General features: G+C 43.1%; 1 protein-coding gene across 4 annotated transcripts in view; it reads right to left on the reverse strand.

Moving 5' to 3' along the window:
* The window catches only part of FRMD4A (FERM domain containing 4A), a 360038-nt gene that overhangs the window by 114771 nt on the left and 221049 nt on the right, over positions 1-24218 (reverse strand). For all 4 annotated transcript variants that reach the window (XM_065921130.1, XM_065921128.1, XM_065921131.1 and 1 more), the window contains exons 6-8: positions 17317-17373; positions 16391-16413; positions 3187-3270 (exon numbers count right to left, since the gene is read on the reverse strand). In XM_065921130.1, the coding sequence (XP_065777202.1) occupies positions 3187-3270; positions 16391-16413; positions 17317-17373 (164 nt within the window). The remainder of the gene's footprint in view (positions 1-3186; positions 3271-16390; positions 16414-17316; positions 17374-24218) is intronic.

Raw genomic sequence — 24218 nt, forward strand, 5'->3', positions numbered from 1 at the left:
GTGGGCACACGATGATGTAGCATTTAGGGAGGTTGACCCTCAGATCCGGGGTCAAGCCACACAGTATAGCTACAAGCCCACTTCCTTTGTAGAGTCGCAAAGAGGGTCCCTGGCTCCTAGGCTGGGATGGGGGTTGGAATTCAATATAGCACTGTAGTGGTGAACACCAGCACGGCTCAGGAAGAACAGCAGCGGGGTCAGAAACACCGGCAGGCAGCTGTGCAGCTGTTCATAAAATAAATGGCCCGACCCTTAGGGCCTTACTGAGCCTGACAGCTGCAGGGATCTGCCACCCCCACCCTCTCCCGCCTAGTTTCTCCTGCTGTCTGAGACCCTCTTCGAGGCCTCAGTATTTTCCTGCTTCCTTGGCTTTCCCCTCTCTGTCTGTCCCAGTGGAAACACTGTGGGCAGGCATGTGACGCCCTGCTTCCCGGGACCCCCTCCACTCCCTGTCCCTCCATGGGGACTGACAGATGATCATGGCACCAACTATCCCTCCATGGGATTACTATCAGAGACCCACCAGCCAGAGGAAATGGAATCCCCAAACACCATTTGGAGGACATGGTGTTACATGAAGCAAAAAGGCAAGTGACCCAGCCTGATGGTGCCCCCGAGCAGGGACTGGGTCGTGCTGTTAAGGTCAATCATCTCTGCATGCAGGGAACCCAGAAACAAGGCAACGGCCACAGGGCTCCCTGTCTTGGAGGAGCCGGAGGCCTGCAGGGGCCAGTGATTTCAGAGTAAAGGAAGACATCCCCTCACGCCCTGTCTGGGTGTATTTGTGGTCCTGCATCAAGAGAAGCCAGGTCAGGGCCCTGATGCTGCCTTGTTCTGGGGCCCTGGGCACTGTGTGACTCGATGCCACCCTCCCATAAGGAGATCATGCAGGGTGAGAAGAGTAATCCCGTGGAACGCTTGGGGAAAATGAGCAGAAAGGATTACTGGGTGATGGCTTGGCATTACTGTGCACTGCTCACAACTTTCTAACTGCATTATGTGCTTGTTTATTAATATTCCTCTCTTAATTAGAGTCTGGATTTGGCTGGTATGGTTAGTCCTATTTTACAGATGGAAAATCAAGGCAGCAGAGCTTCCTGGACTGTCATTACCCCACAGCTCAGAGACATGGCTGGGATCCTAAATCTACTGTTCTGCTCACTAGACTGTAATGCCTTCCCTGGCTAGTGTGGACAGGATCCCTATGGCTTATTTAGGCCTGAAGGTTCTCCACTGCATCTGTGTGTGGGGCGCTTTTTTTTTTTCTTTTAAGCTATGCATCATGACAATGGTTCATGCCACTGGCTTGTTTGTGTACAAGCTGAGCTGTAGAACCTGGGGGCACCTGCTTAAAAAGCATCCCTCCCTCTGTCCTGTCATCCTCCTAGGACATTTAGACAGTAACATTTGCCTCTGGGTCCAAATGAGACCTGGGGAAAGTGTGGTCCTGGTCACAGAGATGCAGGACTGTTCTGGCAGAACAGCTAGAGACATGGATGAGGATGAAGCTGTTCATACTGACAAAAGAGAGAGTACCAGCGTGAAGGAAGGAGTCATGGGTCAGTGATGATGTCTGCACACAGAGCAGCTATGGAGATAACAGAAGAAAACCCAGAGACAGGAAGGAGAGAGAGAAAAGCGGTTCACAGCTCTGAAATGAGCAGCCAGGGTATAAACAACATTTGGAAACATACAAATGAGATAACTGAGGGATTCTTTAGGCTCAAAGCAACTCCAGACAAGCCAGCAACATTACAGCCTCTGCTGGCAAATACATTTCACCAGGTAGGAACTACCAGTTTTGTGAATTATCTCCTTGCAGCTCCAGTCCCTTCATCACTGGTTTCCTGAAAATAAACCGCTGGGAGGACAGAGGAGGAATCATAAGGAGCACAGGGAGCATAAGGAACTGGGGAGAGGGCAATTTGGTTCCACAATAAAGGAAACAAGAGTGCCATCTGGGGTGTTTGTATGTGAACGCTGCCAGGCTGGAAGTTTGGAAACTGACACATGCAGTCTTTGTGTGTTAAACCAATCTTGTTCTTTGAAGGCAAGTTATAAGACCCTGAGCACTGTTTAAAAGACTAGCAACAAGCAGTTCAGAGAAATGAAACCGAGAATGCCATCACACAGGTGGAAGTTGACAGACTCAGGGTTCAGCCCTTTTATTTCCTGTCCAGCTGCCCCGTCACTTGGTCTCTTGGCAAGACATGATTTATGTCCTAGAGTTTCATCCTGCTAATGCCCTCCACAGTAAAACACACCCCATCCCAGCCAAAGGAATCCCCTAAAGCCACCCGGATGACTGAACAACTAGTTTGGCAATGGGAAAGGTGTCTGGACAAGATGAAATGTTATTAAACTGTAAACTTCATAAAGTGTATTAAGAGAAATGCTGAAAAGTCATATGTTATAATGCAACAAAATTGACTTGTTCTGTGATTTTTATCTTATTATTTTAAAATAAAAGCCCTTACAAAAGCCTAACAAAAAGTGCTTTTGGTTACAGAGTCATAAGAATGATTAGGGAAGTGGCATTTTGCTTTCAAAGGATGATGGTTGGGCCTCGTTGGCCCTACAGTATTTCAACACACTACTCAGCCATGCAAACCCCACTCCACTGTGACCTGAACCACAATCTGGGAACGGTTCAAATGCCCGATTCATTGAGAATCAGTAGTGTAGGGCCTAACAGATGAACTATGGTGTAATGTTACACGGCAGCTACATCAGGAGATATGAAACATTGTGGGAAAAGAAAAGAATCAACCTCCCTCTTCTGCAAAGAAGAAACCCCTCTCATCCTCCCACATCTCAAAACCCCACACATGCTGTCATCAAATGACAAGGATCCCAAAGTGAAATTCTAGCAGTTCATGAAGGGTTCTCCAAGGAGGCAAGGCATCCAAAGTGAAATTTTAGAAGTTTTCCCTTTTATTAAAAAAAAAAGAGGAAAAGAAAGAAAATAGGAAAAACAGCTCTCATATTCCGTGTCATTTAAATAAATGCAAAAAATGGATTCATGAAGGCTCGGGCCACTCGATACAGTTTGGAATTGCTCTGATTGAAGACCAGGTTGACCTGTGGTGGTGGGGAGGGTGGACAGTCGCCCGGAGTCCCTTGCCTCCTTAGAAGGGGCTCCTTCCTTGGGGGGATGACTGGGGCGTGCAAAGAAAAGGGGCTTACCAGTAAGCCAGGGAGGGGTGCTCCTTCAGGGCCTGTGTGGGAAGCGCTGGCAGCTTCTTCAGGTCTGTCCTCACCACTTCATTGCTGCAAGACAGGGGCAGACGGGGGCATGGCAGAAACACGGCTGGCCCGGGAGAAGACCACCGCGTCAGGAGACCCGACCCCCGCCATCTCGTCCTCACACCCCACATCTGTGCTCCTTTAGTGAAAAGTGGTGCTTTCTTCGTACTGATTTACTTAAGAGAGTCACAAGGGGACACACAGCATGCAGAGCCCGGTGGCCTATCCTCGTGCACACAGCATCCCAGGGTAGAGCCCTCTGGGGTGCCTGAGAGTTCTTTTCAAGCCCTGCATGCCAAGCGGTTACAGATGAGTGTCCCTGGGCAGCAGGAATGTGGGAGAGGGTCATCAGTGTCCCCAAAGGGGGGACCTCGGGAGCTCCTGGGGGCCCAGTCGTGGGCTCTGAGAATGGAGTTGTTTTCGACTGTTTTCACCATGAACTCTTTCCCTCATTGACCAGTTTTCTTTGCCTGGATTAACCACATGCTAGAAACTGTTGTCCAAAATATGACAAATCAACAACATTTGCTCTTTAAAATCAAGATAATTTAAAAATTCTTTATTATATAAAATGTTGTGTTCTTTATAAGATGCTATTGTCCTGTTAATAAGGCATGATTTCACTATATTAAGTTATCTACCTTCAGAAATTGCTGGTCTAGTGTATTAACCTCTTTCTTCCTAAGTAAAAAAGAAATTTCCCCTTACTTATGTTCTGAAACATGATAATTAAAACATATTTTCAAATTCTCAAAAAATTTGACTTCAACAATTTTTTCTATTGGAGTATAGTTGGTTTACAAAGTTGTGCTAGTTTCAGGAGTACAGCCAAGTGGTTCAGTTTTACATATATATATATATCTTGCAAAATAATGAGCAAATTTTTCTGTGCTATACAGTAGGTCCTTGGTGGTTAACCATTTTGTATTTAGCAGCATGATTATGTTAATCCCAAGCTCCTAATTTGTCCCCCCAGCCCTTTCCCCTTTGATAACCATAAATTTATTTTCTATGTCTGTGGGTCTGTTTCTGTTTTGTATACAAGTCATTTGGTTTTGACAAGGTCCAGAAAAAACTCAGAAGGTGTGAAGCTGATCCTTAGGCACTAGAAGGATGTCTTATGCGTCTGGTCCCCGAGCCAGACTTCCTCTACAGACTCACACGTTCTCAGGTTTGGAAGATACTTTAAACTTGCCACGTTTAACCAGGGGTTTTCAGAGACTTGACTCCCCCATACGCACTCAGCAGACCTGCATCCCCCACTGGGACAAGACATCTGAGTGTTGGCCCCTACTGTCTACCTCTAGAGCTGTTGGCAGCATCCCTTTGGGATGGTTTTGGTGTGTACCGGGTTCTGTCTGTACTGGTCCACCAGAGCATCTCGAGGACCCTGCTGGGGAGCAGAGGCCACCCGTGGAACCTGCCTTCACACACAGGTCTAACCTCGGCTATAGTAGCAGCTTCCATGCTGCTCATGAGAAGCAAGGCAAAGACTGACGGCCGGGACATTGGGCAGTAGCATCTAAAAAGCAACGAGACAGGTGCTCAGTAGGTAAATACAAAGGGAAGAAGGAATACTGCAGTCACGTGACTTTCTGTGGGTCCCCAACCAGCCAGAAACACTGCCTCCAGCCATGCCTTTTGGATGCCAAGTGTCTCTGGGCAAAACCACTTCCAGACTTCAAGTGCACATACATGGTGACAAAGAGGCACATGGATGTAACCTTACTGCTTCGCCCAGAAAGGGCACTTTTCAAGTGGACTAAGAAACAGAAGCCTTTCCCTTCTCCAGGGGATTTTCCCAACCCATGGGTGGAACCTAGGTCTCCCGCATTGCAGGTGGATTCTTTACCAGCTGAGCCACAAGGGAAGCCCCACAAGAACAGTGACAGTGAAGCTTGTGAATCTTGGCTTTGAACAACCAACTGGAAAGAATAACTCAATTTGTAACTGCTGAAATCAATAAATCCAAGTCCTTCAACTGTTATCACTCAAGCGGCAAGAATTTATTGATTAATAATCAATAAGTTGAATGTATTTATGGAGCCCCTGCTATTAGGAAGTAGTGTAGGAAATATTAAAATTAAAAAGATAAGACATAGTCCTCAATCAAAAAATGCTCACAATTCAGGGCATGGAGCAAGAGGTACAAATTAAAAACTAGCCGATGAGATAGGCAGTATTGGATCATGCCGATTCAAACAACAAACTAAAACGTGTGGAGGAAAGGAAAGTCTCTGTGGGCTCTAGTATAAAAGCAGGCTTTGGCAAGACCTGCATGAAGAGAAGAATAGGAATTTCATTTTTGTTCTCAGTGGAATCCAGCAGACTATGGAGGTGAGACACTATGAACTGAAGAGATCAACCAGGGTAGGTGGTGTATAAGGGGCAGCTTGGCCAAATAAAGGGCAGACTAGGCTAAGATTTTGAGGACCTTCCGTGCCAGGCTGGCAGAGTCCAGGCTTGGGTAGGAGACATTTGTCAGTCACTGGAGCTTTTCAAACAGGTTGCCTCCTTATGTTTAGGAAAATTCAATTCCCAAGCAGAGCTTGGGATCTTTACTCACGTGCTATTAAGACATAGCTTAAAGAAATACTCAGGTCCTCAAACACCCAAGAGACCACAATAATGAGTTTTTGGGTCCGATCTCTGTTTATTAACTATAAGCTCCCCAAGAACAGGGATTTGATTCACTGATTCATCAGTGCCTAGGGAGGCACCCTATGGGTTGAATTTTACTGGATGCAACTGTAAGAAAGGCAGTTAAGCTGAAGTATGGATTTGGGTTTACCCAGACTCATCTAAAGCATATTTGGGGAAGGATGGAACTAAAGGAGGAAGGGATTGTCTTACCCACTAAACACTCATTTGTTGGCAAACAAGCATCCCTGATGAGAGTCCCAGGTCTGACATCCTGGCTGGAGCAGCAGTGGTTTTTCGAGTGCTCCCCCAGGGCAAGGTGACACAGACAAATACAACAAGAAATCACAAAGGCGTGAAACCCATCCAAATCCATTACATTCTGGAAGGGATCCAGGGCTCTTAAACCTTCCCAAAGGACAGCTATGTAGAAACGTCCTGTTTGCTTTTCTGCTGTCTGTAAACATCTGTGATAACTTAGAGGGGGCCCGCCCCGTCAGGCAATCTGGCCAAACTCGGACTGCAAATCACAAAGCTGCCTTAACGGGACAGCTGGTCACTCTATCTCCAGGGACTTGGGAAGCTGAAACCAAAAGAATGTGCTAGAAGTGCCCAGCTTTCTCTCTCAAGATCTTCCACTTGGACATTTCCCCCAGAGTTCAGGGTACCTAATAAATGCCAACTTATAAAACACTCTAAAACAGTTCCTTGTTCCAAACAAAAGTTAGGTTCCACTTTTATTAATAGAAAAAGAAAAAAAGGTCTCTTTGAAAGTCACTTACTCAACTGAGAGTAAAACTGAAGTCTTCTTATTTTTAATATTTGATTTTATTCAAAACTTTTAGATAGTGATTAATGTTGCGCACAAAAAAGTGATCTCTCAATGCTCTGCTGGTCTGATTTACGGCTCTTTTTTTCTCCTTAAGACGATGGACCTTGCTTTTACTTTTACTGTCTACCCTGGTCATAAAACACGGGAAGTTTGAAGGACCTAGTCTGGAAAACTCAGCTTTCTAGCAATCTGTCAACTAGGGGATTTGCCACAAAAAAACAGCTACAATACATTTAGCTAAGACAGCATAAAGTGAAGAAAGCAAAAATTAAACTTGATAGGAGTATTAGGAAAATTCACAAGGTGCTTTTGGAAGTGAAGTCGCTCAGTCGTGTCTGACTCTTTGCCACCCCATGGACTGTAGCCTACCAGGCTCCTCCGTCCATGGGATTTTTCCAGGCAAGAATACTGGAGTGGGCTGCCATTTCCTCCAGATCTTCCTGACCCAGGGATTGAACTCAGGTGTCCCACATTGTAGGCAGACTCTTTACCGTCTAAGCCACCAGGGAAGTCCCTGTTGTCCTTTAAAAATGAGGGAATGCTTTTTCAGAAGATTCCTTCTGGCTCATGTAAGATGTTCATAATTTACAGGACAAAACTGGGGCAAATAGAACTGGCTTCACATGGGAGAATTCTTGCTGAAACCAGTGATTTTGAGGTCCCCTGGTACTAAAACACTACAGCACTAAAGCCAGAAGGCTACACTAGTGTTACAGAATGGATGAATGCGAGACTCAGAAGCGGTCACAGAAAGCTAATGTTCTACCAACTCCTCCATATTTCTTAAGTGCATCATGAAGGTCAAGTTCTCCAGGGAGAGGGGTATCATAAGGAAAAAAGAATATTACAGGTCCTCATTAGCCACAATTCCAAAATCTGAAAACCTCTAAGAAATAAAGCCGTTTAGGGACCTCCCTGGTGGTCTAGGGGCTAAGACCCAACTCAAGGGGGCCTGGGTTCAATCCCACACGCCACAACTAAGCGCAGGCGCGGCAACAAGTGAGCCCACACGCTGCAACTAAAGGCCGAGCACTGCAATGGAGACCCAGTGAGTCAAATAAACAATATAGAAAACAGCCTTCTAGCCAACTGGGTGGCAAACCTAGTGTTTGACCTTCTCTCTCTTGCCCTTGGTGTGAATGTCCACATTCTGACGCAGAAGTGTGGACACCCTGGAGTCCAGGGGCTGTCCCCGATGCGGTCGTGGGTGTTACAGGATAGCCCGCATTACTGTCTAAAACTGACAAAGCTCTCAATTCAGAAACACTGGGAAAAGCTTCAGAGATGCCCTGTGGGTCTGTATTGCTTTATCCAATAGTACAATACATCTAGAAAACTCTGAGACAAATGAATAAGGAGACTTGTAGATGATCTCTGCTGATTGTAATTAACCATGAAAGAAGCAATTTCTCTCCTTCCTTTCTTTTTTTTTTTTGTGAACCAAGCTGAAGTTCAGGTTACAGCAAAGAAGATGATTCTTTCTTCCCTATCACATGCTCTTTCTCTCAGGGGTGGAGGGAAGCTCAGAGCTGGTGGCTGGGGGCAAAGCTTATGACGTTTCTCTTGTTGTGACACTTGGAGACACCTGGGAAGCACGTGGAATCCCTCTGAGATTTTTCCAGCATGGGACTATGGATTCCAGGCGTGCATCATGGATAAATAGGCCACACTAATTTGCCATCTGGATGGAGGGGCAAAACCAGTATGTATGTGCCTTTATTTCTGATGTTAAAGGCTAATTTACCTAAATAATGATTTCTTTCTCAATTAGTGAGTTTGGTTTTCTAGGATGACAGGAACAATTTTTGTGAGTTTCTTTTACTCAAGAGGGCACAAGAAAAAGCAACTGATTAATTTTCTAAAACATTATGCTTCTGAGACACAATCTTAATTCTGAAGAACTGACATGATGTCATAGTTGTGAGCTTTTTTGCTATTATCAAGGTTAACTCAAAATATAACAACGATATTAAAGAAATGCTTAGCAAATGAGACAAGCTGTCATAATACACAAGTTCTTCTTTCACTTTTTCCTTAAACAATTCCCATAGGATTTGAAGAATATCATCCTGCAAAATACCCTATCTGAATACTTTTCTATGTTTGCAAACTGTGAATTACACACTTGAAAACCTCAGTGAAATGGACTGTTGTGCACAAAACAAAGCTTTCTGTAATAACTTTTCCATTTGTACATTTTGTTTCAAAATTTCAGATTCCATTCCTTTCAAAAGGTCCTGCTGGTGTGAGAGATTCCAGCTGTTTCTCTAAGTCCTTTATAAGTCACGGGAAAATATCACACACTCCTTTCTCCTTTCTTGATAAAATAATATATGAGATTTATATACACTTAAATACTTCTTACAAAAACTCTTCTTGGGGCTTCCATGTGTTTCAAGCTTAACAGATGACTTTTTTTCCTAGGAATTTTCCAATAGGGAAATCTTCAAGTTTGTGTATTGAAGATACTAATAGGTTATGTAAGTTGTATTCCAAATGTTGACTCTTTCAAACACAGCTGTCCGAGTCTTTTTTTTTTTTTTTACTAATTATCTAAAAGTCTCAGTAAATCTATTTCTCTTACTATATGATCATACCAGCTGCCTTCTTTCAAGAGGCCAATTAAAACACTGTAGGAAAATATACCCCAAATGATCAAATGCTCTAAGACTGCTATAAAACTGAGCTCTGACTTGCAGTAGTAAAACCACTTATGTAAGTGCAAAGTAATGATGTTAGTAGGCTCAGAATTGTGATTTATAGACCGCCACCTGTGATTAATCAACTTTCAATACTCTCTTAATGGGGCAAGAAAATAATGCTGTCATCTTTTAAAAGATAGTAATCTATATAAATGTTTATGTTGCCAAAAAAGTCTTTTAGAAGAAAGTCAGCCCTTTGTCTTTTTTTCCTGTTGATCTTTTAAAATTCTTCATTTAACCTGCATGTGTGTGTGTGCTGAAGGGCCTCAGTCATGTCTAACTCTATGCAACCCTATGGACTGTAGCCCACCAGACTCCTCTGTCCATGGGATTCTCCAGGCAAGAATACTGGAGTGGGTTGCCATGCCCTCCTCCAGGGGATCTTCCCAACCCAGGGATGAAACCCTGGGTCTCCTGAGTTTCCTGCATTGGCAGGCAGGCTTTTTACCACTGAGTTACCTGGGAAGTCCTCCTTTAACCTATGACTGCCTAAAAGGCATCATCACCTAGTCTGACAAAAAGACAAAAAAAAAAAAAAAAAGAAAGAAAGAAAGAAACAACCCCACAACACCTACAAGCCTGGAATTTTCAGATACCAGTAAGCATTATTTCATTGCATTAATTCACAAATGCTCTTTAAAAAATGCAGAACAGATATCACACAAAGAACAAAAAAAATCAAGAGGGTATATTTTTTCCCCACAGAAATTTCATTTTATCTCTCTTAGTGAACACATGGTCTCATGGCTTACAGAAGGTAAAATATTAAATAATCTTCACTTTTTTTTTTTTTTTCTTCTAACAGCTCTTTTAGAGCAAATCTGTGAAAGCTGAAAGGAATTTTTCGGGACAAATAAATACTCCAATTTCTCAACTAAAATGGAGTTAAAAATCAATTTTTTTTGTTAATGAAGGACCACTATTCATTTCTGTTGAGGGAGTAAGATGCTGCTCTGTATCTAAAAGTAGTATTATCATTACTAAGGAGAATTAGAAATCTGCAGTTTGATAAATCAAGGTTACAGTAAGACTCTTACTGACCCTGGAACTCTGAGAAGCAGATATTGTCTTACTAGGACCAGCCTGTAACCCGGTACAGGTATCATAGAAACTTCTTTGACTATGGTTGCTGTGTTTATTTGGAACTGAGAAGCTGTAGATGGAGGGCAGCTTGCCATCATCTTTAAAGCAAGCATATGATAAGCTTTGCCTAACAGGTAAGCAAAATGTGACTCACAGATCTTTACATGGGATTTCCTCAGTACAAGCCTTTTTCAAGGGCTGCCTGCTTACTGGTCCTCATAAGTCTTTTAATGATTAGCATGGCTTTCCTGATAGCTCAGTTGGTAAAGAATCCGCCTGCAAAGCAGGAGACCTGAGTTTGTTCCCTGGGTTGGGATGATCTCCTGGAGAATGAAAAAGCTACCCACTCCAGGATTCTGGCCTAGAGAATTCCATGGACAGTTCATGGGGTCACAGAGTCGGACACGACTGAGCGACTCTCACTTTTCATTAATACATCCGGTTATCTGTAGCAAAGATATTTCCAGGTCCCAACAGGTGGCCCCAAGTAACCGAGCTGTCCTGATCTGGTTTCTGTAAATCTTGTTCACAAAAAATTCTACAGAACCGATTTTATTTTTTTACTAGTCCCTATTAATTTGTGCATTATTCTTTATATCAAAGGTAGTGTGACTTGGGAATTTATTTATTTTAATCTTATATAACTGTGCCTTGACTTCTTTATTTTTTTAATTATATATTTATTTTAAAAATAACTTTATTAAAAAATAACTTTACTTATTTTTTGGCTGTGCTAGGTCTCCATTGCTCCATGGGCTTTTCTCCAGTTGTGGAAAGTGGGGGTTACTCTCCTGTTGCGGTACACAGGCTTCTCTCATTGCCATGGCTTCTCTTGCTGTGCAGCACTGGTTCTATGGCATGTGGGCTCAGCAGCTGCAGTGCGTGCACTCAATGGTTGCAGTTCCTGGGCTCTAGAGCACGGGCTCAAAAACTGTGGCGCTCTGCTTACTTGCTCCAAGGCACGTGGGATCTTCCCACATCAGGGATTGAACCCTTGTCTCCTGCACTGGCAGGTAGATTCCTCACCACTGAGTCACCAGAAGCCCCAAAATATTTTTATTTATTTATTTGGCTGCCCTGGGTCTTAGTTGTGATATATGGGATCTAGTTACCTGACCAGGGATCGAACTTGGGCTCCCTGCATTAGGAGCACAGAGTCTTAGCCACACTGGAACACCGGGGATGTCCTGGGAGCATAAAGTATTTTTAACCAATTCACTAATTTGGTAAAATGTTTAAAATGATCTTTTTTCCTTTTATTTGGTGGCCCACTTTCAGAAGGGCTGACAGAAGGTACAAAGTGAGGCTATTCTCAAAACCAGAGTATAAAGATTAGACACTAGGATTTTCAGATCTCTTTAGGGACAAAAGCAAAAAAAAATCAAGTTCTATAAGTAATAACTTGCTTAGTACAGTATACTAAGAAATCTCCTATTAAATTAGAATGTAACTATACAATTTGAAAGTCCTGTTCAGTTGATTAAATTAGGTGTTCCCTGCATTAGCTTTTTTTTTTTTTGACCTTTTAAAGATGAGAATATTATTTTTCTACAGAAATCCAATGTTTAAAAAAAATTTTTTTTTTTAAACAAGAAAAGTCAGGGCTTGGTATTTAAACCACTGCAGAGGTTGTGGTGAATAAAGTACATATAAATCCTGGGAAATGTGTGTTAGCTAATGACTAATGCTCAGGAGAGATTATCAAAGGAGAACTGTTTGTTTTTAAAACTGTGTTGAGCCTTTTCACCCTAATATTGCCTGTGTAGCTGCCATGATGGACAGTTCTTAGGCTATTCAATTGTTTTTAAACAGAAATGCCAACTCCACTGATTTCCTCATTGCTGATGGACATTCATGTTTTCAAACATATGCATGTACCAGGAAATGAAATATGATAACTACATGCTGTGTTAAGGAAAATACTACAAAGGAGAAAATATTTTTTTTAGATAAGATGATTTCCTCAACCTTTCACTATATCTTATGAATTTGTCCACTCTATGCTAGAATATGGACATGGGTGATATGTATTTCTTCCTGTTGTGAACAACACTTACCATCCATCTATTCCTCTCTCACTTTCTTTCAGCAAACTGAACCCAAGATTTCATTGTTAAGTTCAATAAAACAAGGAAGTGAACAATTCCATTAACTGGAAAGAAAAGGGGGTTACATAAGAATCAGCCTTCAGGGGTCTGCTGAGTAAAGAGTCCAAAAGAAGAAACAGAACAGCTGTGAGTTTCACGAGAAAGAGTAGTTGTGGCTCTGGGCTGACCCTACATAGTTCTTATTCTAGTAAGTAATATCAGCACTTTCGACTTCTCCCTTTTGTTAAAAGAACACTTTTCTTCCTGTGCATCAAGGAACTTGCTCCCATAGATGTGGATTTCTTTTTTCTGCACTGAGCAGCTTATAGCATCTTAGTTCCTCAACTAGGGATTAAATCTGGGCCACAGTAGTGAAAGCTCCAAGTCCTAACCACTGGACTGCCAGAGAGTTCCCATAATATGTAGAGTTTCAATACTCATTCTACATAAATGTAATCTGTATCTATTCCCTGAAATGTAAATGTATAGGATAATAACACCCTGGGCAAAGTAACCTTTTAAAAAGGATGGCAGAGATTCAGGATCTTCAGGCTATGAAGGGGCTTCCCAGGAGGCTCAGTGGGTCAAGAATCCGCCTGCAATGCAGGAGATGCAGGTTTGATCCCTGGGTTGGGAAAAACCCTTGGAGGAGGGCATGGAAACCCATTCTAGGATGCTTGCCTGTAGAATTCCATGGATAGAGGAGCCTGGCAGGCTGCAGTCCATGGGGTCGCAAAGAGTAGGACATGACTGAAGTAACTTAGCACACACACATGCACGGGTTATGAAGAGTTCCTTTGCCATCTGTGTGCAGCCATTCATTTAAAAGGTTACTGGATGCTCCAGATTCCAGGAGGTCTCAGAATGAAGCCCTGGACCACGAGTTATATAAAAGGCTTCCAAAGTGCTCTGTGTGTTCTAAGCTGACATCTTATGTTACAAATATTGTTCAGGAAAATGCATTTTATTTACAGGATATGTATATAAATCAAAGGCTTCCCAGGTGGCTCAGTGGTAAAGAATCCACCTGCCAATGCAGGAGATGCAAGAAACACGGTTTCAATCCCTGGGATGATTGGGATCGGGATGATCCCATGGAGAAAAATGGCAACCCACTCCAGTATTCTTTCCTGTAATATCTCATGTACAGAGAAACCTGGCAGGCTACAGTCCATGGAATCACAAAGAGTTAGACACAACTGAGTAACTGAGCTTGCATATAAGTCAAAGTTATTCAGTTAAACACAATTAAGAATGTAGAATCTGGCATTCATTATTAATAGAGCAAAAACAACATTCTCCAATACTAATTCTGAGAAGGGGACATCTAAAACACCTGATGTTCAGCCACCATATCAAATGGGGTCCACTTCAGTGTTATGGGGATTTTCCCAGATATGGATGGAAGATATCAACAAGGAATTTTGAATTTCTTCTCTGGTTCCAAACTCCAGGCCACTCAAGCATACTAACTGTGGACTCCTATGGAGAACAGTGTTTATCAGGGAATCCTATCTTCCGTGATGTGAGTTTTATGTTGGGAGATAAAGTGACCTTTTAGATAAGGTGTCTGACCTCTCCCCTCCCTTGACAGCTATTTCTCACTCCAGACAGCTGCGGCTACAAACAAACTTCGATGGAACACTTTGACAAATGAAGTCAAACCAGGGTCCTTTGTTTCTCTGCAGCCAACGAGCTGGCATTCCACAAGCTCTTGAGGGGGCCATGAGTTACTGGAGGCCAGGCCTGCCCCCCTCACTGCTGGCCACCCTTTGTGGCCCCATGTTCCCAGGATCTGTGGGGCCAGATGATGCTGTTCCTGGCTCACATTCCATCCTGTCAGGGGACTCTCAAAAATAAATAATATTTACAGCAGAGTTCAGAGCCGGTGAAAGAAAAGGAGGGTAAAAGTACCTTCAGAGTGAGTAGACCAGACGATGGAGGTCATTAGATCTGTGGTTATTAAACCTTTTTTTCATGGGACTCCTGAACCCTTTTTCAATAGATATGAACCTGAACTTATCAAGAGCCTCAGATGCAATGAAGGATATAAAAAACTAACAAAGAAAAACAGAACAAAGTATAGTTTCTAAATCCTGAAAATGTTTCCCTAAACCCATTTGGTCAATGGTTATCGACCACCTACAATGTCCAAGGTCTCCTGCTAGGGCTATAAATAAACCTTCATCCAAAAATAATGGACTACCTCTGTTTCATAGCAAGAACTTGGGAAACCTAAATAAAAGGGGCCTGGAGGTCTCCTTCTACAAATAATCAAATTGAGCTGAAGGGACTATATTTTAGGAACAGGGGTCAGTCCACTGCAACCCACTGTCCAGATCCAGCCCCCTGCTTGTTTTTATGTGGCCTGTGAACTAAGAATGGTTGGGGGGAAAAATTCTTAAGAAAAATATCTTAAAACGTTGGGGAAAAGGTCAAAAGAGGATTATTTTGTGGTACATGAAAATGTATATGACATTCAAATTTCTGAGTTTATAAATAAAGTTTTATTGGAATACTGATATACTCATCTGATTACCTACTATCTCTGGCTGCTCTGCACTTAGAAAGGGAGAAGTGATTAATTGCAACAGAGACTGGGTGGCCTGCAAAACCCATGTGTGCACTATCTGGCCCTTTACAGAAAATGCTTACTGACCCTTGTTTTACATTGTAAAAGAATTTTTTTGCTTTTGCTGAGATATCTAAATGAGAACATATGCCTCTGCCTTTGTTAGAAAGCCTTCAAATGCATGGGGAGTGGAGAGAAGGCAGCTAAGACCTGAAAATCTAGTCAGCATGAACTTGACAAAGCTGGACAAGTAAAGGTAGATACCAAGTGAAGTAGGTTAGGTTACATTTACAGATCAGATTCCCCAAAGCATGAGAAAACATCCAAGTTCTTTATTGGAGAAGAAGTAGGGATCCATGTTTTTCATACCACTTTTGTTAATTTCCTTTCAATGGGCCAGAATCCTATGCCTTGATGCTGTTTTCTTGTACATGAGGTTAATCTTTATGTCTCTAAGCCTCAATTCTAAAGAATGGGCTGTTCTGGAGACTTCCCTCAGGGGTGTCTAGTAAAACAGAATTCCAGGAATGGTATCTGTTTTCGAGCAGACAGCTCTGTGGGTGGATGGTGACCACCCGCTATCTGACTCCACTAAAGATCAGGAAAGACTGGCAATACAGCCCTGCTAGTCAATGGGCCGTGCTTAATGAAATGAAAGATTGAGAATGAAGTTTGTGGGTCTACAGAGTTATTAAAGCAGGGCACAGTTTTCCCCACGGGTTAAGTCTGTTTTTGTTCTCTCCCTAATGTAATATCCAGGAAAGGAAGGAAAGTAGAAGTAGGGTATTTATGCTTAACACTTTCATAAAGGTATTTTTTAGAGGCTGGCATTTTGTCTCTTCAGGGTTGGAACTAAAAGAGGGGAAAAAAACGTCTAATGGCAGCCCTTTAGTAACTTTCTTTTTTTTTCTTTCAGTTTTTGGCCGTACCACGTGGCATGCTGGATCTTAGTTCCCCGACTAGGGATCAAACCCACACCCTCGGTAGTCTTCACCATTGGACCATTAGGGAAGTCCCTAGTAACTTTCATTTGGTACAGAATATTCTCCTGCTATTACTACATCTTCTCTGCTTGATGTAATTTTTCCACTGACAAGTTGGGAACTGGATTTCATCATTAATATATAATATTAATAAACTGCCCTCCTATGAAGAATAACACAATGGTTTCTTTTCATACAGATGCAATAGAATATATTTTTAAGCCAAAAAACTTAGGTAAACTCACCTGGAAAAATCTCCCTTTGCCTCCTGTAGAAGAAGAAAATTCAACATCAGTGACTCATTCTGATCCATGTTACAGATTTTTAAATGCACTGTAGAATCATGAACTCCTCTATCGAATCATTCCAACTGACTGCTATTTTATCCTATCAGCTATGAGAATATAATTAAGGAAGGATGCATGCATTTACCACCTGAATAGGAGACAAACTTTAGAAAGTTCTATACAAAGAAAGCAATTCATAATGAAAAGGAAAGTTTCCACTCCTAAGCCCTGATCTAACTTTTTCCACTGTAAAGATTCTGAACCCGGACATGTGTCTGTGGTCTATGTGTCTATGTCTTATGGTACTAGCTGTTTTGTCTTGTATTGTGGGGCTTCTGGGGGGAGCGACCACGGAGTCTGTAACGAATCTAGCATAAAGCCTGGAGCAAGTAGTTGCTCAATAAATCTTTGCTGAAGGAAAAAGTTAATGACATCATTTCGGTTCATTCTGCCAGTGTTTCTGATCTTGCCCTTGTGGCTAATATTTGGCGATCCCTCTTTTTCCACACAAGCTTAAAGGTGTTTTCCTCATCTTTCATGACAGTGCTTCTCCTGGCAATTAAATTCTAGTTTTTTTTACTTGACTTTCTCCAGTGACATGAAGAAGAGGGGATCACCAGATGATCTCAGTTTCCCAATCTCAGGTTATACTCACAATTTTCCCTTGCAGAGAGATACTGTCTTAAAATTTTGGACAAGAACAGAGAATAGAGGAGACACTGTTTATTGCATGGTATAGTTTCCCTAATAGCTCTTTCCTGCTTGTGGCTAAAAAATAAGGAGTAAAGAGCTAGTGGCTATAACAACTGCCATACATGAGGTGTCTTATTCCTATTTCTTCTGTGTATGGCCCTGGAATACAAAGATGAAGGGAAACAACTTACCTGTAAAATATATGAGGCCAATTCAAACACCACTTCACTGTCAACATCAATCAGCTCCTGAAAGGAAAACCAAGTAAGATAAGTTTGGTGCTTTAACAATGATTTCTTTATGATCTCCCCCGAAAGAGGAGAGGTCCTTCTTATCTGAGATGTTAGCCAGAATCTCAAACACCCATAGAACATCTTTTCTGAATTACTTGGACCCAAATGCTCCCTGACATCATTTCAACAGCTCTTATAAGAGCTCCAATGGTCCTGTGTCTACACAGTCACTTCCGCGGCTTTATCTTTAGGTCTTCATGAGAAATTAAGAAACGGATCTATCTCCAACTTTTTACAAATCTGTCAATCTGATTAATTGATGGATTAAGGTTACTTGATCACCACATGCATTTTTCTTTGTAAACTCGACTTCAGAACCAGTAGTAAGACTTTGCTGGAGAAAAGGTTATGATGGAATTAAGACTCTTTAAAGTTACATAAAGTTAAAAATACAGTTTCCCAGTTGTATGAGACACATTTCTTCATGTACTCAATACTTCAAGGTAGCTGTTGACTACCATGATGTCAGAACAAATACGGGCTCTTCACTCACTGCAGAAAGTTTAAAAATGTTTCTCTCAGGACTTCCCTGATGGTGGTCTAGTGGTTAAGAATCCATCTGTCAATGCAGGGGACACAGGTTCGATACCTGGTCTGGGAAGATCTCACATGCTGCAGAGCAACTAAGCCCATGTGCCACAACTGCTGAAGCCCGCACCCTAGAGCTGGTGCTCCGCAAAGAGAGAAGCCACCGCAGCTAGACTAGCCCTGCTTGCTACAACTAGGGCAAGCCTGAGCGCAGCAATGAAGACCCAGCACAACCAAAACAAGTTACTTTTCTTTGAACTGTAAACCAAATTCTGATTCATGGACTTTCTAAAGATTTTTGTGTGGTCCAGGACTTTCCCCTGTATTTCAAAACAATGCATTAAAGCACACCTATATCTTTAGAGGAGAGGACATCCTGCAGGCTCCTTCAGGTTTAGGAATTTCAAAGATGGATAATAATGTTTGCTACCAAACTACCTAGGAGTTCGAGCTAAGAGAGACGTGGATGGATTGGGGACAATAATTCTTTATGCTTAACCAGCTGAAAGAGCTTTACGGCCACTGTAATTGATACAGACTGTCAGTGCTGGAGTGTGGAGGAATGCCTGGAATTGCAGTCCTGGGATTACCAGGTCCCATCTGAATGTAAATCATTTAACAGTGGACAAATGATTTAACAGAAACACTGTCCAGGGTTTCCACAATGGATCATTTCTACTTGCACTATATGCTTTTCCAATCCCACCAATCGACTTCCTGAAGTCACCGGTGTGTGCTTGTGGGTCTATCGGTGTGTGTGCTCTGTCAAACATTTACACCGAGGTTGCAGGCGATGGTTAACAGTGGCTAATAGTTAACATCCCAGGAGAGGCCGACTCAAAACCAACCATCAGGAACAGCCCTGGAACATGTGCACATGGTTTTTAGTTCATTACTCGACTCATCTGCTAAAGGAAAACATCCACACCTTTGGGGAGGGGACAAATGTGGGGAGGGTGGACGGTGGTTATTTTCTAATTGATTTGGTTTTGCACAGTCCATTCTGCAGTCCTGGGGGGAACTGCCATTCCCTAGTCATGGGGCAACATTAATTGTAATGTACCATTTTTCAGAGTCAAGCTACCTAAGATGCCCATTTAAACACTGACCTAATTTATATGAATTCTTTCTTACCAACTGCATGTGTCCTTAGGGTAAATGAAAACTAGCAACTCTAAAGGGGGTGAGTTTCCACCTTCTCTGTTCTTGACCATCTCCCAGTGAAGATATTAAAAACATTGAGAGCCAGAACGTGATCAGTAAGAGGAAAAAGGATTGAAAAATAAGGTGGCCCAGACATCCCCCCACTTTTGTAAAATCTGATGGGAAAGAGAGCTGCAGTATTACTTCTCACCGTTTCTGTTTAATATTGAGTTCAAGAATCACAGCATTAGGCTTCCCTGATAATCTACTAGTTAAGAATCTGCTTATCAATGCAGGGGACATTGGTTCCATCCCTGGTCCGGGAAGATTCCACATGTTACGCAGCAACCACAGAAGACCATGCCCCTAGAGCCCGTGCTCCACAAGAGAAGACACCACAATAAGAAGCCTGTGCACTGCAACAAAGAGTAGCCCACGACTGCTGCAACTAGAGAAAGCCTGGGAGCAGCAACGAAGACCCAGCACGGCCAAAAATAAAAAATAAATCTTAAAAAAAAAAAAAAATCACCGCATTGTCTGTCCTCAGAGGAGTCAGTTCAGAGATCTAAATGGTGTTTATAAGACCCAATCTAGGACTGGGGAATGGGGGCCAGGGGAAGAGATCCTCCAACTGGGAAGAAAATTCTTTCCTACTATGCAGTTCTCTGCCCAGTTCCCTGAGGCCTGTTTACAACACAAGGTTTACAAAGGATGAAACCTTCCCTTTTGCATCCCTGGTCCTGCCAGGTGACTTTTACCTTTAAAATCCCCTGAGATGGAGTGGAGCTCTAGGCTTCCTGCCCACACCACACATTTCCCACTGTGTCTTGAACCCCGAGAGCTGAGTCCCCATGGGGAGGAGTGGACAGATGTTTCCAGGCGTCCACTTCCCACAGAACATTCGAGAGATGACTCTACCTTCCACCTTTTCCTTATCTGGCTTTAAGTGTTTCTGCTCAAGCAGAGCAGATTAACTGACGAAGACCACAAAGAGTGCATGCGAAAACCTTGTGCTTTCTTGGGGCGCTGGGTTTTCCTTTGACGGAGGATGAATCAGAGAAGGATGGGAGCAGAGGCCCTTCAAGGAAGGGGTACGGGTGATTTCCCATCTGGCACCACCCACGGGCTGAACGTGCGACATTCCTGTGTCTCCAGGGCTCCGAGAGCCATTGGGGTGGGGGATCTGCAGAGCAGGGCTGTCTGCTGAGCTAGTCTTCCTTGGGAATCCAAGGTGGCCTGGAGGGCATGAAGTCATTTTCTTTTGAGATTCACTGGTAAGAGGGAGATGCTGATAGGAGGGAAAGTGATGTCACGGAGTTCACAGGTCCTTTGGATATCTGTTTTTACAGTGTTGTTTTTTAGTAGCTAAATTGTGTCTGACTGTGTCTAACTCTGCTATCCCATGGGCTGTAGCCCACCAGGCTCCTCTGTACATGGAATTTCCCAGCCAAGAATACTGGGGTGGGTAGCCATTTCCTTCTCTAGAGGATTTTCCCAACCTAGGGATTGAATCCTGTGTCCGCTGTATTGGCAGGGGATTCTTTACCCCTGAGCCACCAGGAAAGCACTGTTACACTTTTTCTACTGAATAACGCATGCTGTTTTTTCTGATCTTTTGATACATGGTATGCAAAGACAAAATGTGACTCTGCAAGGGTGTGTGTGTGTATGTTCAGACAGGGCTGGGAAGATGATGCCACTTTCTCCCACTCCACAAGGTTTTATCCCAGGTGATTAAGTCGCCAAAGGAAGAGGCTTGAGGTCATTTATCAGCAGTCTCAGAGTTAATAATATTCTCAGAAAGATTTCTACTTTGAGGGTCTCCGAGTGTTCCAAAGAAAGAGCCCCATGAGACCCCCAAGTGGCAGGTGTTATGGACATTCTCCAAAAGTCCTGAAAGCTGGAGGAACTCGTCACGATTACCTTGCTCTGGGGACCTTCGTGGTGGTCTTCAGACTCAACTAAGAATCTTAACAAAAAACATTCCTCCATGGTCAGGAATGAGAGAAATTCCAGCTTTCATGGAAGATTCATGAGAGAATTATAACAGAAAAGATGATAAGCAACCTCATGGTAGGTTGAGGAGATTTCCATGAGGACGACCTTTGCAAAGTTCAAGCAAAACAACCTTCAGGGTTGTCCAATAGTTTTCCTAGTAAAATCTTCACCCATTGTAATAACCATCTTTCTTTGCACCCACAAAACGCCTGAAGAAGATGGTTTCCTGCCATCCTCTTTAAGACACTTTCTACTTTGGGACTTTGAATAAATACATCACTGGACCTCTTAGAGTTTCAGTTTTCTCATCAGTAGAATGAGGAAAACACTTCCTTTTCTTTCTTTCTTTCTTCATTCCTTCCTTCCTTGGCCATGCCTTGTGACTTGTGGGAACTCAGTTCCCTGACCAGGGGTCAAACCTATGGCCCCTGCACTGGGAGCCATAGGGAGTCCTAACTACTGGACCACCGAGGAACTCCCAGGAGAACAATTTCTTTTTCAAGTACTGTACTGAGTCTGGTGAAGTGGAACTGTACAGGTGATTTGGACACTCTAAGACACACCACAAAGATCAAGTCTGTATTATTATTTTTTTTGTTCCCTGGTCTTTACGGATCATCTGAACTCCACAGAATCTCTGTTCTGTTCACAGTTTTGTTCATTTTTTTTAAAGCATTTATGTTTTAGAATTTATTGGAATCTTTAAGAAGACTTAAAAAAAAAAAGAGGTGGGAAGCATTGTGCAAGTGTGTGTCTACACGTGTCTATATATTGGTCACCGTGTATATCACCCCAGTGGGTCCTCACACCCACACTCAGCCTCGCTGTGCCCGGTGACTGCCCCGTCTCATTGCACAACCCGCAGTGGCTACAGGAAGGTGCCCCCAGGCAGTGAGGGGCTGGGGTACAGGATGAGACTGATGTGGTCTTGCACAATTCCTCTTTCTGAGCCCTTTGCCAGATTTTCATCCATCAAGTCACTTCATGTTTGTCTGGGGCACTCGCACTTGGTGGCCTGGGGATTTCTCCCAGTGTCCACGGTATACACTGCACTTCATGATCTTGAGGACTCTCTCCTATGGAGATCACAGGCACAGCCCAGATGATGGGTCTGTGTGAGTTTCTTTCTAGAGAGCTGAAGAGGGAAGTCCCTCTCTGTCTTCTTTCCCTTCCTCTCTCTGTCATGTGAGCATACACCAAGCTGGCATGCATCCATCTAAGAGATAAGGACTGGGATTCTGTGAGTCTGAGATGAATGTTTACATTGGTTCCTTTGTCCTGTGGGACTTGATTCTGGGCTTTTGTTTCTCTCATCTTCAGAAGAAGTATTATCTGCTCATTAACAAACCTCCTGGAAGATCTTAGATAAAGACTGCTTATTTCAATTTCAGTAAGAGGATGGTAGTTAGATCCAAGTAGCAAATATGGACCAGGGATGACTGTTCAAACTTTAATCATATGTTCTCAGTTCAGTGGGGACATCTCAGCGCAGAAGGCTGGACAAGACCCCCAGCACAAAGGAGGGATTTTAAGCTTTTTTTTTTACACACTCTTCTCAATGGAGACATGTAGGCTCCAAACTTGCTAATTCCCTGAGCATTGACTATGCACCTGGTTCAGTGATACGTCAAGAGAAGGTGATTATCAAAATGTACTTAGAAAAATGCTAGTGCCAACTTTTTCCTCTAAGCCAACAAGACATATTTCTGTGCATCTTCAGATGGTGACCAGGGGTCCTGCCTCTTTGCTTATACTATTTGACAAGATACATTTTGAGATCAAGCATTTAAATGTGATGGGTGGATTTATTTAAAGAATGGATGATCATCCCCTTCAGTTTAAATGTGAGATTCATAACAAGGCAGCTAGTCATCTTGACCAGTCCCTTACTTCACCCAACTTAAGTCATCTGAGGATCAGATAACTCCTCCGAGGGACTGAGTAGCAGTGTAAGGTCCTTCAGCCTGTGAGCCTCTCTTCTTGTCTCTTGGAAGGTATGCCACTGAAGACACCTAGAGGCTGGACGGCAGAGTTCTCCTTATAAGTTTAAGATCTACCATCTAACGGAACCCTTCTTCCTGAAAATTGAAAAAAACACTTGGCATTTTATGACCTAGAAATTATTGTCTTGCAAAGCTTTTGAAAATGATTGCAGCAACTAATTTTTGACAGAAATCTCACTCTGCCAGTGGAGAATTCCAAGCAGGCAGGATTCCATCCTGAAGGTGGGGAAAGTGCTGGGATTAGAGTCCATGTCCACCCCATCGCTCCCTCTAGCATGACAAGTCCACTGTCCACTGGCCAGACTAACTGATGGGCCTCTCCAGTTGACAGAGGAAGCCATATCCCAGGAGAGAGACGGCCAGATGGAAAGCCTGGCTGGAGGAGCTCTGGTTTCCTGTGTCGCTTCCTAGGAAACACACATCATCCCAGGCCCACTTCCCATGTGAGTTTTCCTAGGAACCAGACACGCATTTCTGAATGAGTTTTATCCATCCCTGGCCATAAATTTCCTTACCATCATCCACCTGAAACACAACCAAGCTGAAAAACAACTGAAACACTGTTGGAGCAAAATGGCCACATGGGGCATCAGTGACCCCTTTCTAAACCTCCTCCTGCTCCGTTTAAAGCCAATACTTCCAGCCCTGGTCACTGGTGACCAGATTCTAATGTCCTGCATCTTGGACAGATTATGACTGTTATTTCCTGCTCTTTTGGTAGAAAATAGGGGGACTGAAAAGAAAGGAGAAGTGAGAGAGGATCCACTGTAGTTATGTTTTTTGCCTCCTGGTGAAGGAAGAGTGGAGGGCGAGAGCTGACAGTCGTGGCTTGGGGAAAATGACAAGATAAATAAACAAAACACCTTCCCTCACTTTTGTGCTGTTGAAGAGATCAGAGTTTGGTTCTCTGCAGAAGATGATACATAGGAAGCTGGGATGAAGTGGGCAGAGATCAGGGATTAAAAAGGAGGTCTACACCCCAGTGGAGGCCACTCCCTCCCCCAGATGCTACAGTGGGAGCTGACATCCCAGGGGTGAAGTAAGGCAATGAAGAGTCACGAGAAAAGACCCCAAGCACTGATACTTGGGGTTCCCGCTGAAAGAACGAGCTTGCCACAGGACACAGAC

This window comes from Muntiacus reevesi, chromosome 2 (genome assembly GCF_963930625.1).
Source record: "Muntiacus reevesi chromosome 2, mMunRee1.1, whole genome shotgun sequence".
NCBI classification, from domain to species: domain Eukaryota; kingdom Metazoa; phylum Chordata; class Mammalia; order Artiodactyla; family Cervidae; genus Muntiacus; species Muntiacus reevesi.